The sequence below is a fragment of the Sander vitreus genome, chromosome 1, assembly GCF_031162955.1.
Source record: "Sander vitreus isolate 19-12246 chromosome 1, sanVit1, whole genome shotgun sequence".
In the NCBI taxonomy this organism is placed as follows: domain Eukaryota; kingdom Metazoa; phylum Chordata; class Actinopteri; order Perciformes; family Percidae; genus Sander; species Sander vitreus.
The window spans coordinates 12,492,612-12,507,787 of NC_135855.1; the positions used below are offsets into that span (position 1 = coordinate 12,492,612).

At 39.1% G+C, this 15,176-nt stretch overlaps 1 protein-coding gene across 1 annotated transcript in view; it reads left to right on the forward strand.

Moving 5' to 3' along the window:
- ddb1 (damage-specific DNA binding protein 1) overlaps window positions 1-6,250 on the forward strand; it is a 52,181-nt gene extending 45,931 nt beyond the window's left edge. Inside the window, exons 25-27 of the mRNA XM_078267572.1 lie at window positions 595-697; window positions 1,712-1,835; window positions 5,546-6,250. Coding sequence (XP_078123698.1) covers window positions 595-697; window positions 1,712-1,835; window positions 5,546-5,629 — 311 coding nt within the window. The 3' untranslated portion in view covers window positions 5,630-6,250. The remainder of the gene's footprint in view (window positions 1-594; window positions 698-1,711; window positions 1,836-5,545) is intronic.
- Window positions 6,251-15,176: the final 8,926 nt, after the last annotated feature.

Genomic DNA, 15,176 nt, shown 5'->3' on the forward strand with positions numbered 1-15,176 from the left:
AAGGAGTTCACATTAAACAAATGATGGACCGGTGTAATATGAAAGATCCAACATTTGTGACAGGTATTTTCCCCAAATATTGTCATTTTAGACAAAACAAACAAATCCATAAAACAATCAGCACATTAGTTGATAATGAAAATAATCAATAATAATCAAACTGCTCCTTGCCGTTTGTCCCAACACTCCGACACTTTCATGACTTCATATTTTTAGCATACTGTCAATTCCATTGCATTTTCACACAGTGCATCACATTAATACATTTAGCATGCTACTCCCTCAAAGCTCTGTGACTCTCCGATTTCTCAAGAAATTTGGAAATAGTCTTAAATTAAAGTATTAAAATACTTTACTCCCGACATGGTCCCAGCATACCAGCATGAAACCTGCATTAGGAGGATTGCAGTCACACTAATGATCTTCTAATTAATTTATTGTAAGGCTTTTATGAGTCCTGTTATGAATCCAGTCCTAAAACGTTCCTGCCTTCTCGCTGATCAGAAATAAAAAGTATTTACCATCTGCCGCAATAAGGTGCAAATCTGTTTTGAATATTACGCCTTCAAAAAAAATGTGTGTGTGTGTGTTTAGGTCTGGTGACGTCCCTGTCCGAGGGCTGGTACAGCCTCCTCCTGGATCTGCAGACCCGCCTCAACAAGGTCATCAAGAGCGTGGGCAAGATCGAGCACAGCTTATATCCTTCTTCTACATGTTCATATGTGCGCTTGCCATCTGTCACAACCTGCACTGACCGGTGTGGCTGTAGACGGTAAACCCAGAGAGTGAAGTGACAAAGTGATAATAGTCGTTTTTAATTGGCTTCAAATGCATAGAACAGATTGTATGTGGCCACTCCGCTGGAAGGTCTGATGATATAATCATGATATAATGATTGATGCCACTAGTTCCAGCTTCTCCAATGTGAACGTTTGCTGCTTTCATTAGTCTTTTACAATAATGAACTTATATATATATAGCATTAGGACCGCTGGTCAGACAAAACCGAACATTTGAAGACATCACTTTTTTTAGGCTAAGCGGTTCATCAATTCATCAAGAAAACAATCGTCAGAATAATTATTAATAAATAATAAATTAAGTTGTTAGGCGCAGCTCTATTTGTACAGACCAGTAAAAAAAACTCTGTAGTGATGAAATGTAGTGAATTTTTTATTTTTTTGGGGCTTTTCCGCCTTTAATTGACAGGACAGCTAGGTGAGAGAGAGAGGGGGAAGACATGCAGGAAATCATCACAGGTCGGATTCAAACCCTGGACCTCTGCGTCGAGGCATAAACCTCTCAGTATACGTGCGCCTGCTCTACCCGGCCACGAAAATGTAGTGATTTAAAAATATTATAATTTCAGAAGCATGTGTTGCAGATATTCTGTAATTTTAATGACATTTGATATGGTAATGGAAAGTTAAGGGTGATTGCACTTGCAACCCACATACACTGGGGGTTTTGTATAATACATCCCATATTAAAATCCTTTTTTAAAAGTTAAAATACCAGTTCTCTACAGTACTAATACTTGATTCTGCTTGACTGACAAGGCCATCTGTCTGGTCTTCTGAACAGTGCTTCCTACACATCCTTCTGAGTAATTATTGACTGTGCCTGAGTTAAAATATGTGATATTGCACCTAAAGTGCGATCCTCAGCCGAGGCAGCAGCCTTGCTTTGATTTTCCTTGACTCCGCGGCACCTGGAGATCCTTCCACACGGAGCGTAAGACAGAGCAAGCCACAGGATTCATCGACGGGGATCTGATTGAGAGCTTCCTGGATCTGGGTCGAGCCAAGATGCAGGAGGTCGTCAGTACTCTACAGGTAGGAGCTCATCTTCATCCACATCCACACTTTTTCATACGTTACAGTTTCATACGTTGAACCAGATGAAATGTGTTTCTTCCTTTTTCTGTGCATATTTTGACAATCCTATATTCATATATGAAGAAAGAAAAGATACATTTAAAACAAAAATGTATATTTGGACTATTCTGAACACACTGGACTGCTTTATACTCTTAAAGGACATCAAGCACTGTGGTATAAAGCTTATTCAACAGCTTGATCATTGCCAGGCTGTTGGCACAGCTTATTGTGACCCATTAATAGACCCAAATATGAAAGTTAGTTTAATAACACGGTGACATGGACCTCTGTTCTAACGGCAAGCTTATCTGATGAAGAAGCAAACGAAAGCTGTGTTATTTGCGGGCGTGTAAGAAAATATCGATACACTTGAGTATCACAATATTATGTTTTGTGATACCGGATCAATTCTCAATTCCCATTTGATTTTTTTAATTAATCCGAGATCGCCAGCGGTCCGGGCCATCATTTCTGTCTTTAAGAGGCTGTAGCAGGCTTCGTTTTAAGGCTAGAGTTAATGTATTATATGAAACTAGATAACCATGTCATGCTAGCTTGTCGGGAAGCGGGCTAAATAATGCGCCAAAGTTAGGCTAAATTTTGGCGAGAGGAAAAAAAAAATGGCTTCTATGGGTGCCCACGAGTATTCCCTTTTCAGACATGCAAACTTAATGCTAATCTCATGCAGTGTGGGGCAAATTGTTTATTTATGCATGTGTCATTTTCACCTATTCTAAAATGGTGTATTTGAATATTTCTGCATACTGGGGTCCCTAAACAGTCTTGGAATTGCATAAATTGTTTCTGACTGGAAAGCAGAGACTCTTGTGGATTCAATGAGCCCAATTGTATTCATGTCTGACAATGTTTGTCCCCATCATTGCCATTTCATTGTAGTGAGACGATGACTTGACAATGACTTGACCTCACTGTTCACTATGACAATGTTTTGTTAAAATTATATTTTTTTAAATCTCAATATATATCACCTTGCCTACAGTAACAATATATGGAATCGTAACCCCTGTATCATGATACGTATTGTATCGCCAGATTCTTGCTATACTCAGCCCTAGCAGTGTTGAGAAGAAAAAGACCCTTTAGACCAGGGGTGTCAAACTCAACTCCCCTAAGGGCCACACCAGAAAATGAGAATCACATCAAGGGCCAGACATATAGTTTATTTCTTTTATGTCATGGGTAAAGTCAAATATCTTTGACTGTATTATTGCATGTTTCATATAGTCTTCTCACTTACAGTTTGGTCGACAAAAATGATGAAGAAAATGCGTCAAAAATGTGGAAAAAAACATGAAAAGTGACAAAAGGTATTTGGGCCAAAATGTATTATGAACCTAGCCTGGTTGACACCAGACCCTGAGGTCTGGGAAAGGTTCATTGACATTTCATTTCCAAAGGGGCGTCGCCAACGGACGTCGCTCAAATGCCTCTGGGCGCAATTGGATAGACCTTCAACCAATCAGACCAACGATCCGGGTGACGCTGCGCTTCGGTAGCCGAAATGTTGAATGTAAACAAAAAGCTGCTCGCCGTCGCTGCGCTATCGTCGTCGCGTAAAGCCCATCTCAACGGTTGTGATTGGTGCCTTGATTTTGGGGACATTGGAAATAGGCTTGAATGGGCTCTTCGCCAGACTGACTTCCAGAGCAAATCTCAAATTTGCCAGAAGTTCGTCAGGGTTTAGCCAGGCTATTGTGAACCTAAATGTATATAGCGGCCGGATCAAAATTAACAACTTTAACTACTTAAAATATGTTACATCTGTTGCTTACTTGCATCCTTTTGCAACTGAAAATATACAGTTCAGACTAGGCCTGCACGATTCGGGGAAAAATATGAATCCCAATGTTTTAGCTTAGAATTGATATCACGATTCTCTGCCACGATTTGTTTCTCACGAAGTGTAATGTTTATTGTACACATGAACCATGACAAAACAAAAGAAATTGGCAGTACCAAAAAATTCTTTTGGCACCTATAGCACATTACGCATCACCACAAACCTGTAAACATAGAGGCTTCAATGAATAAAGAAAATAAAGTACATACTGGCCATTTAAGTACAGTAGGCTACCAAAAATAGTGACATGTAACACATTGAACTAAATATGGCCCTGATACAGGCTCTATCTGAACTCCTTGAACACGTCTTTACATAATTAAAACATGTCAATCAACATGCTACAGCTTCAGTCTCTAGAAAAATGGAGTTTGTCAATTGCCAGTTTGAGTACAGTATTAAAAACAGAAGGATTTCTTAGCACACTCTTTAACTGCTTGGCTTTTATAGAATTAACATTCAACTGGCCATTCAAGTAGGTTACCAAAAATAGAAGTTTAACACACTGCGCTGAATATGGCCCTGAACATGGCTGTAAATAGGCTAATTGAAACGTCTTTGGGACCTCTTGCCTTGTACGGCTTCATCATATTGCACTTTGTGGTGACGTTTGAGGTTCTGGTAAAGATTCGTGGCATTAACCTTGCGGTGCTGCAACGAGGGCAAAGCATGCCTTGCAAATCACATCAGACTGACCCTCGTCATCTTGCTTGAATCCAAAATACTTCCACACCACCAAATGCGAGCCTTTTTTCGGAACGAGTTTGGTTTGAGACTGAGTGGTTGGCTGATTCTCGTCACTAGTACCTGGATTTTCATCAATATCCATTTGGTTTATTTCCGAACTACCGCGCTCGCTCGACGAGTGAAACGCGTGACTAAAAGGCGCTTTGTCATTGGCTGAGGGTGACGCCCTGAACTGACGAGTGAAACACGTGACTTAAAGGCGCTTTGTCATTTTTCTTTAAATCAAAGTCATTTAAAAATCGAGATCGCGATTTATCGTGCAGGCCTAGTTCAGGCTGATTCAAGACCCCCTGCATCAGCCATGGGGTTCTAATTCCTGATCATGACTTGCTCGCTCTTGCAGAAAACGGTGAGAAATGCCCCTCGTAATTTCCTAGAGCCTAAGACGATGCCATCAAATGTCTTGTTTTGTCTGACCAAGATTCCAAAATCTAAAGAGATTCAATTTACTATTTATAATCATAAGACAAAGAAATGCAGCAGACTCTCACATTGGAGAACTTGGAACTGTCAAATTCACATTTGACATTTCTGCATAACAAAAGCTTAAACTATGAATTCATTATCAGAATAATTGCTTATTAATTAAATCTGACTTATTTTTGCAGCACTACCAAAAAAAAGCCTTAAACTTAAACCTTAAAACCCCACTGAAAAGGGGCATGGTGTTCAGCAGAAAAAAAAAAAAAAAAAAAAATAACTTGATGATGGTCACAGTTTTTTAGCTGAGTTCATTAACATCACGTTATACAAAAGTACACAGATTTTTAAAAAAGACCAGGGATGAATAATGCCGTCAATAATCAGAACAAGCAAGATGAAAGATTCCCAGGAGCTTCTAAAATCTTACCTCAAACCAACTGAAGCATACAATGCCCAAAAAAAAAAAGGAATGGTGGAAATGGTGGAGAATGAGAAAAATACAACATGCCTTCCTCTCTACCCATGTACCTGTTTATCTGTTCATCAGTACATCATCTAATGTGTGACGTAAGTGGCACAGGTGGGGTTTGTCTCGGCAGTGGAGGCTCACTGTTTGGTTGTCGCTCAATTTCAGATCGATGACGGCAGCGGCATGAAACGTGAAGCCACAGTGGACGAGGTCATTAAGATTGTGGAGGAGCTGACGAGGATCCACTAACCCCGACTGGCATCCGGACGGCCGCTGAGTGAGCGTAGCGTCCTGAGGAGGAGCGATGGTCGAAACGCCGAGGAAGGGTTTTGGTTTTGCAGATTTGTAAATAATTATAAATAAACAGTTTGTGCATGTTCGTCCTTTAGACTTCAATGATTTGTCAACCGTTGAGGCCCTGAAGGTGCTGCACGATGAGTGTAGCATTCTTTATTTAGACAAGAGTCTGTGGGCGAAGTGCGTAGCATCCTGTTTGGACAATAAAAAGACCAAAGTTAAGACATTGGTCTGAGTGTGTTTGAGTGTGTGTGGGCATGTGTGATTGCGTCTGTGTGGAATAATGTGTGACTATAAAAAGGAACAAAAACAAAAAAAAAAACAGAGATTTTCCTCACCAAAAACATTCTCTGGGATATATTTGTGACCGTTGCAGGCAGATCGAAGCAGTAAGAAGATCCTCTACACCCCACAGTTTAAATGTGACTGGCTTACACTTTTCAAGTTTATTATTGAAGTCTGGAGTAAACACGCTGTATGAAAATGAAAATGGGTAAAATGATAGATTTATAGCTATTTTGTCTTTGTGATGTTTTCTTTGTTTATTCTAATAAACTTTGCTTTAGTACTGTTTATGCCTGTGTCTCAGTTTGTCTCTATTCAAAATGAGGCTCCTGCTGTTATTACAAGTAATTGGCAACTGTTTTCAATTAATCTGCATCATTTTCAGCCACGCTAGCAGCATGGCTCGAGGTATGCGATGTTGGTCAGCTGGTCGGTTCACCACTTTGGTTTTTGATTGCCATGAAATGTTTGTGCTACTGTATTCAGGGTCGAGTGCCACCAGCAGGTAGAAGTTTTCACTTAATCTGTGAAATATATATATATATATTTTTTTAATTTAACCAGGTAGGCCGTTGAGAACAGGTTCTCATTTGCAACGGCGACCGGGCCAAGAATAAAGCATAAACGTGCAAGACAACATACAGTTTTACATTCAATACAGTACAAAAATACAAAATACAATAGGCTACATAAAATACAGATGAAGTAGGCATTACAAGCCGGCGCAGAGTGCGGTATAAGTAAGTCGAAGGATATTAGAAAGTGATATGGTAATAACACAATATAAATGAATAGACAGTATATAAATGTTGAAATGTAGTAAATAGTCAATACACATAATATACAGTTAGTGCAAATTGTGGTCTAGTTAGTGCAGTAGATCAGTAGATGTGCAAAAATTGTATGACAACAAAGGTGGGAAAAATAACAGTTGAGCATGCCAGGGCAGATGGATTAGTGCAAAAGAGCGTAAACAGATATGATAGCAGTGCAGGTGAAGATGTTCAACTGTGCAACTATCTTATCTTCAATATCTACTAGCTTAAACTTTTGTAGAATCCTACTTACTTTGGTGATTCCTTGACTTTTCCTTGCACCATTTTTTTTTATTTTTTTTATTAATGTAAATGTCCCCACAGTTATTTTATCGCCGTGAAATTAGGTGCAGACATTCACAGTCCCCAGAGGATGACTTGTATTAACTTTAAACCCCTGATCTTTCATCTATCCCCATCATTAGGTTTCAAAAGAAGGAAATGTATACAATATGAAATTCCCATAGGCCTATTAATTCAGTTTATTAATGTGAATATTTTCTGGCAGGTTCTGCTAAGGTATTAAACTAAATACATTCTGGGTATTCAAAGCAAGCAATTTGAATATGCCATCTTTAGCTTTGGGAATTTGTGATTGACATTTTCTACTCGTCAAGAAAATAGTTGACAGGTTATTTGATAACGAAAATGAGTATTTGCAGCCCGAGTTTGATGTGAACTGCTCCAGATATTTGGGGTATTTTGACCATGGGAAAAGCAAATTGTTAGCCAACGCTGGTGTTTCTCTTTCCATAGAAAAAACTTTATTCATGCTGAACTGTGTGCATTTAGACTGCAGATTTGAGCAATTTACTGCGTTTATATATAACCGTTTTAATAACGACTGTGTAACACAAGATGCCCTCCACAATCGCTGTTGTTGACCTCGTTTATCAAATTAAAACAGCATCTCGGGTCTGGTTTACAGTTAATGCAGCCGTGCTTGCTATTTGTATCTTTAGACATAAGTGAATCTGTTTCTGTGCACTAAACGCACAGGGATCCTTCTTGTTTATTTGTCAGACCTGCCGACAATGCTGGATTTTACTGTGGCTTGTGTGGCAAGCACCTCATTAATTTCTGTTGTATTCCTATTTTCATCTACAGTAAACGGTGTTGAAATAGAAAATATACCAGCTCTTTCAGTCAAATATATCAAAGGACAGACTGAAATACTGGCAGGGTGACCGTGCAAACCAGCCTCAAAATAAATTCTCCACAATGTTGAATGTTTTTAACTGAGGTTGTTGAAGCAAACTGGACAGAAAGTGGCAGTGGACGTCCTCTGCCAGCTCTCTTGAGCTATTTCTGTCCTGCTACCACCCTGAGGCATACATGCCTTTGTTTTGCTCTGGTTTCCCTTAACCCAATTCTCCATTCACACTGGATTGTTTGCATTCTCACCCTTCATCAGATTTACACCTGTTCTCATTTTAATTACATAAATAAAACAGCTATACGTGAAACAGCCAATCATCATTATATTCTATAAATATATTGTGCTTATGAAGACTGAAAACCGAAATGGAATGAACAGTAAATGTGACTTGACTGACAGAATAAATGAATAGCATGAGTGAAGGAAAATCTTCATCTTTTCATTGTTGTCAGCAATATGTAAACCTGTTTTTCTAGGCAATGTTGCTGAGAGATTTGATTCAGATTTAAAATAACAAGTTTGATGATTCTTAGTCTTGACCCATCATTTTGCTCCTTGTCTATATCCACGACGTTCCACTTCTGGGATTGCTCGGTGCCGCCGGAAATTCTGCCGGATGTCCTTCTTTTCTGCCGGATGTCTGTTACCTTCTGCTTTCTTTGTGTTGGAATTTTAAACTCCGGTGGATTTCTGAGGACTATGGTTAACTGCTCCTCAGATCTCTGCAGAGTAAATCTAGACAGCTAGCTAGACTATCTGTCTAATCTGAGTTTTCTGTTGCACGACTAAAACAACCTTTAAACGTCCCGAGGCTATTTTGCAGCGGCACTGGGGCTCCGTGCGGAGCTTGGCGCCGCCCATGACGATTGTGATTGGTTTAAAGAAATGCCAATAAACCAGAGCACGTTTTTCTCCCATCCCGAAATGCTGTGTGGACTAGCCAGACCCTCCTCCCCAGCGCTGTGAAGGAAGGTCTGGCAATGTGAGACTATTTTGCTCCTAATGATCATCATAGGGCCATTTCACACACATCCCATCCCTCCACAATCCAAACGTAAACCAAAGTAGTCAACCCATAACTAAAAAGAATAATATTCTGCTGTTGCTCCCTACACTCGGATTCTTAAGCTGTTCAAAACCTGGTTTCAAATGTATTTCTCTATAACATTAAATATTAATGACTAAAAAAATACAAAAATCGAAGTTGCTCAGCAAATCTACTTCATCAGTGTTGGGGTGGTTAGGTTGGGATTCAAAGGCGCTTAATAGGTGTACTAGTTCAGAAAATGGTGTGAAAGGTTTTTCTAAACTGAAATTACCAAAAGTATTAAAAGTTCAGCAGAGACGTTTGTGGCCATGTAGACTCAATTATTCATAATAGAAATCTAACGGGGGGGAAACCGTTAGAAATGTCTGTAAAGTCAGGACTAAAACAGACTATATTTTCAAGTATGATCAGTTTAAAAACAAATAAATATGCTTATTTTTTTATTATTTATATACATGAGTAGACAGGTAATTTAAATGATCAAATATATATCTGATCAAACCCCCAATAATTCCCCCAGTTTCTGCAAAAGCTTCCACAGTTCAACAAAACCAAAGCAGCAACATTACAGTGTAAATCATGCCAAAAACACCTAAGCATTCCTATGGTTATGTATAGCGAAAAACTCACTGGAGTGACTTTGACTTGTCTTAGCAGGAAAAGCACAGGTTTAACTAATGATAGTAATGATGGCTGAGCCCCACTGATTGTCCCAGCAGGCACTGGATTACAGCAATATGGATTACAGCAATAATTAGTATTATTATTTACAACTGGGCTTTTGTGCTATGAAGTTTATGTTCTGCCAAACAGCACTGTCTGCATCACCTTCAGACTCAGAGGACGGACAATAATGGAAATATTGATTATTTCTAATATCAGTTTCTTGGATTGAAAAACCTTTAAAATGAATCTGTCTGAGCACTAAGTAGGGCGGTCATTGTTTTCCCTTCTGATCTGTTCGATTGCACATTAATGTGCTTTCAGCTACAAAAAACACAACCGAAACTTATAACTAAAAAAAATAAATAAAGTAAAGCATTCAGAGGCTTGCCTTGCACAAGCATTGTTTGTGTGTTCTAAGTAGTTGTGTCATGTTGGAGCAAATACAAAAAATAATATATATTCTATGCAGAAGACCTTTGTGTGAACTCAAATTATATTTATTCAGATTATACATCATGTACAGTACACTAGAACTCAAAACAGCCAACAGAAAGGGGAATGTGGAGTGAGCTGTGTGACCTATTAGCTATTTCCACCTACACATACTGTGTACTATAACCAAAAGTAGGATACAAGTTCAGGTATCTTCTCTGGTTGCTCTTGAAACATCAGTATTGTAGTCAAGACATGTGCTAACCATAGGCACTCCTCAATTGATCTGAAAGATCCACATTCCCAACAAAAAAAAACACCCACAGAAAACAAATTAAGATTCCTCTTCATTCATCTCTTGTATTGCTATAGGTGTATCATGAGAAATGCCTTGATAAAATAATCAAAAGGCAGTTGTGGTCTTGACCGGTCTTGAAATAAAATCCAGAGTCTCTTTATTTGAGACTGAGACCTTCAAAAAGTGGTCTTGAGACCAAGACCGATCTCGAGTACTACAACAGTGTGAAACATAGTGTAGGAAATCATGTGCTTATCATTAAGTTAATTAGTTTATTATAACAAGGAAGAGCCAATTCAAACAGGATACACCAAAAAACGAATTAAAACATGCCCTGCAAGGCACCGAACATCACAACCATGGAAAACCACCTCTGGGAAATGTCCAACCACAGTCTTGCAGGCTACTGATTAAACCGTGTAGCTTCACCGGAGCAGCTGGGAGGCTGAAGCAAATAATTTTACTTCAGATTGTTTGACGGGCGGTTATCTACTGAGTCTAAACAGGTGTCAGAGAGTCAGCTCTGTTTTGGCTGGTTGAGTGGTTTCAGTGAGAGGTGTTCTTGTGCACCTCAGCCTGGTCTGGCCCCCAGCTACATCTCTCACATGTTTTAATCCCACCGAGCTGGAGCCAGAGTACCCTACTGGCTGTTTCCCAGCACGAAAAGTGATTGGGTCTTTGATGTTGGCGCCCCAAAGCTTTGAAACACCCTGTCCCAGAGAGCTTCAGCAGCCACAGTCACTGTTGTATTCTGATTCCATTTCTTTTTCTCTTAATTTGTCTTTCTCTTTATTATCTGTGCTCGTTTGATGTTTGACGTGTGATGTTACTCCTGTCTGATCAATTTCTGCCAGTTTTATTGTGTATGTTAAGAAAAGCACTTCACTGCATTGTTTTTAAACGTGTTATTAAGACACAGCTCATTAACAGAAGTGTCTCTAGGCCTATCTGAAGAAGACATGATGAGATTCATTTTCCTAAATATTTTTTTTTCCATTGGGTGTACAGATACAATTTAAGTTTCTAATATTACTGAAGATATTTCCAGGTAAATGAACACTGCTCAGTGTAGGCAAGCTTGACAATATATAGTATTATTTTGCTGGCCTTATCCTTATAATATAGCAAGATTAAGATATACTTTATTGATCCCGCAAGGGATATAATTATATATGTTACTTTTTGTCAACAAATCCCATGAAAAGTGCAAACCAACAATGCGTTAGTCAGTCTCACACCTTCTGACTTTCCCACCCTGTTTGTGGCACTCAGCCCCAAAAGAAATGTTCCATGTATCCATGCAGCCCAATATCACAGATCACAAATTTGCCTCAAAGGGCTTAACACTCTGCGCAGCATACAAGAAAAACCTCTATTATTTGGTTTAGTTTCCTATTTATTATATATATATTATATATAGAGTTATTGTTTATTGTTATCAGACATTATGAAAGCGCCCCACAGGACCACAGAAGAGATTATACAGTACAACTGTTCAGTAGGACTAACCATGATAAGCAAACTGATGTTGATTTGTAAAATCAGTGGAGTACTTCTTCAAATAGTTTTTAGAGGTAAAATTCAAAAATCTGTTTCATTTTCTTATTTCTTGTCTTGTCATGAACCTGACGACCCCCTCGACTTTATCTTAAGATCTCTTGGAAGTCTCGACACCCGGGTTTGGAACCACTGCATTAGACCCAGTCCAGTTTTAGACCGCCAAAATGAAATGCCCATTTCATTTTCATATGAAAACGTCCCGTGTTTTCCACCGGTTGTCTGCTCCTGATTCCCCATTCAGAGTTGCAGCACTTACTGAAAGTGTGTTTGTGTGTTTCATTGGATTCACTTGTCTCCCCAAAGAAAACCTGAGCTCTTTGTCTCTGATTCAAGCAAGTGAAACTCCACATTGTCCCCGGATAAACTGCATATTTGTTTCGCCCCAGGATAGAAGTGGACTATTTTATGCAGTCTAAATAGCATGGTTAATGCATTCGGCCCTGGCAGGGGGCCCCCACTTTCTGGCACATCATTTGTTTCTGCCATTCCCGTCCTGCAGCAGCTGAGGGGAGCCTTGCCCCGGTTGCTGTACCCCTCTGCAAGTCTATGAGCCAGCCAGTGTCCTGGTTGTTTTTTTGTTTGTTTTTTGTCTTGTTTGTTCTGCTTAAAGTGTTTTTCCGATCTTACCAGTTTTGCAGGATTTTCTTTTTTCATGAAATGCATTCCTCCCACTTCGGACTTTGAGAGATTTTGAAAAATATTAAGATCATTTTTCATTCAGAAGATGATAGAATATCTGCAGTAATGTATTTAGACTTTAACACCCCGCAGAACTATTGTGAAATTGGATTACTAGAAGATTGCAGTGTCGCTTTTCTTAAAGGATCTATTGCCTTTCCAATCCCATAATTGTCCATAATAACACAGGAGGATGAAGATGAATGTGAGCGCTGACAGTGATGTGGAGATTTCAGGGTTCACTCAAATGCATGAAACACATCATGGTCCGACTGAAAAGGAAGAAGCGATAAGAAGAGAAGCCATCTCTCTTTAAAATTAGACAGAGAAATGACCAGAGCTTCCATGAACTCACACTTCATTGTGAAGATAAAATTTGATGTAAAACTGTTTTATAATGTACACTCTCTGGAATCATTTCCACCCAATTGTGTTAATAATGTAATACCTCTAATCACATTAGCTTAGACGTAAAATGGGAATGGTTTGATGCTTGGGCATACTGCATGAAATATTCAAATCGAGGTGTCCTACATTAGGCAATGAATCTTAATTTATTTTAGCACACTGGAGGCGAGTGTCTGATAACACAGCATTTTTTCTGATCGCCATGATGAGATGCTAATCTGGTTGTGCAAACATATAATTATGTTCCAGAGGGAGGATGTAGACATTTTATGGTGTTGTTTAATTACAACATGTAGCTAAAAGTGCTTGTTAACAACAAAGAGACAAAACACTGAGCTCAGGATGTAGCATCTTTTGCATCTGAACAGAGAAAGTGGTGGAGTTTGTAATGATGATAATAATCAAATGTATCCTCTAAATCAATTCTGTCTACTTAAATGTATAGAAACAAAACTACACAGCATTGTGCGTTGAAGTTGAGAATGGTGTATGAAATGCAAAAAAACGAAGGAGGAACTAACGCTGCCACATAACCACCTGCAGGGAGATAAGAGAGAGAAAGAGACTATAAGATTCCAGATCTTATAGGCTGGGAACAATGGGCCCAGTATAGGCACTGATGACCGACCTGTAGCCTAAACCAAATAGTGAAGTGAATTATAAGAACAGGTACCAGCAGGGGTCACCAGCATAGACTGTAAATAAAGATGGATCTGGCTCTGATCTCTACTGTGCAGACTCTGACTCCAAAATTACAAAATGGCAGTATCTTGGATATTTTGGCTTCACTTTTGTACAGTGGGGAGGAAGTGGTGGAGATACATCGTCCATCAGTATACAGTATGTATAACGTTTACAATATTCCCCATCTTAGATTAGCTTCTTAGCGTACTAATATTTGATAAATAGCACTTAACAAAAAGGGAACCTCACATTGAAAATTCAAGGGATCACCAAAATCAATAGGATTCTTCCTTTAGGTAACATAAATATCTGTGCGAAATTTGTCTTAATCTTAATCTATGTAACAGTTGCTAAAATATTTCAGTCTGAACAACAGTAGTAAACTGACCAACTGACATTCCTAGAGCCATGACACTTGCATGGCCGAAAACTATTAAAGCTACAGTGCGTAGTTTCTGTCGCCCCCCCATGAGGAATTCTAAGTAATGACAACAACACTGTCGTTGCATCCACATGACGCAAGCCTTCCGTGATCGTGCTTCACCCCCACCCCTTCTCCACGCAGTTGCTTGTAGCCAAGGAGGACACAGAGGATTAAAAAAACATAATGGACTCTTCAGAAGAGGTAATTATCTTCACTTGAGCTTCTGCGCGCGAAAGTCGCTGCACTACACCATTTTCTAAACATAGCCATAGCCTAAGAAATACAGAGAGAGTTTTGTGAAGCTTTCTATCAACTCATTTGGAGCATAAAATAGTTGCGCACTAAAGCTTAAAAAAGCACCATTTTAACCATGCTTTACCAATTATCATATTATTATTTGTTGCGACAAAAGCCACAACCCCTTCATGCTCAAGAATATGTAAAACATTTAAAATCAGGTCATTAAGTGTGCATGTGAGCCTGTCACATGGCCTACAGGCCCTCAACTCAAGGATGTCTTTAAAACATTAATGTCAGACCTGAGGCGGCACTCCATGCTGACATGGATCTGGAGGTCATTAAACATCCTGCTGGTTGAGGTAGTTTAAATCATTCAACACTAGTGATGTTGCGGTATGCTGAGTCTACCGATCTTGTGCATAAAACATCTCCAAGCTAATAAACACGGTTGTGACAACAACAAGCCACACTTTAGAGCCACAAAGTAGTTTAAACAATGTTTTAACGGCCCATGACAAAAGAATTTGGGTTAATTGTGATGTTTATTCTTACGTCACACCTCATTGCATGATTCATTTTTGTCTGGCAAGCCATTGGGTGGTTGGGAGATCTCCAGTTTAAAGGACTTTTTGCCTCAGCTGACAGCCAACCTTTCTTGTTAGTTGGTGGATTAATATTTAAGCTTGCAGTGTTTTAACAAGGAAGGCTGGCAACTACCTAAAGTGATATAAAATGGATGTTATAATTTCTGTAAAACAAGTTGACCAGTTTCAGCAAGTAAAAACTACTGTAAGCCATCCGA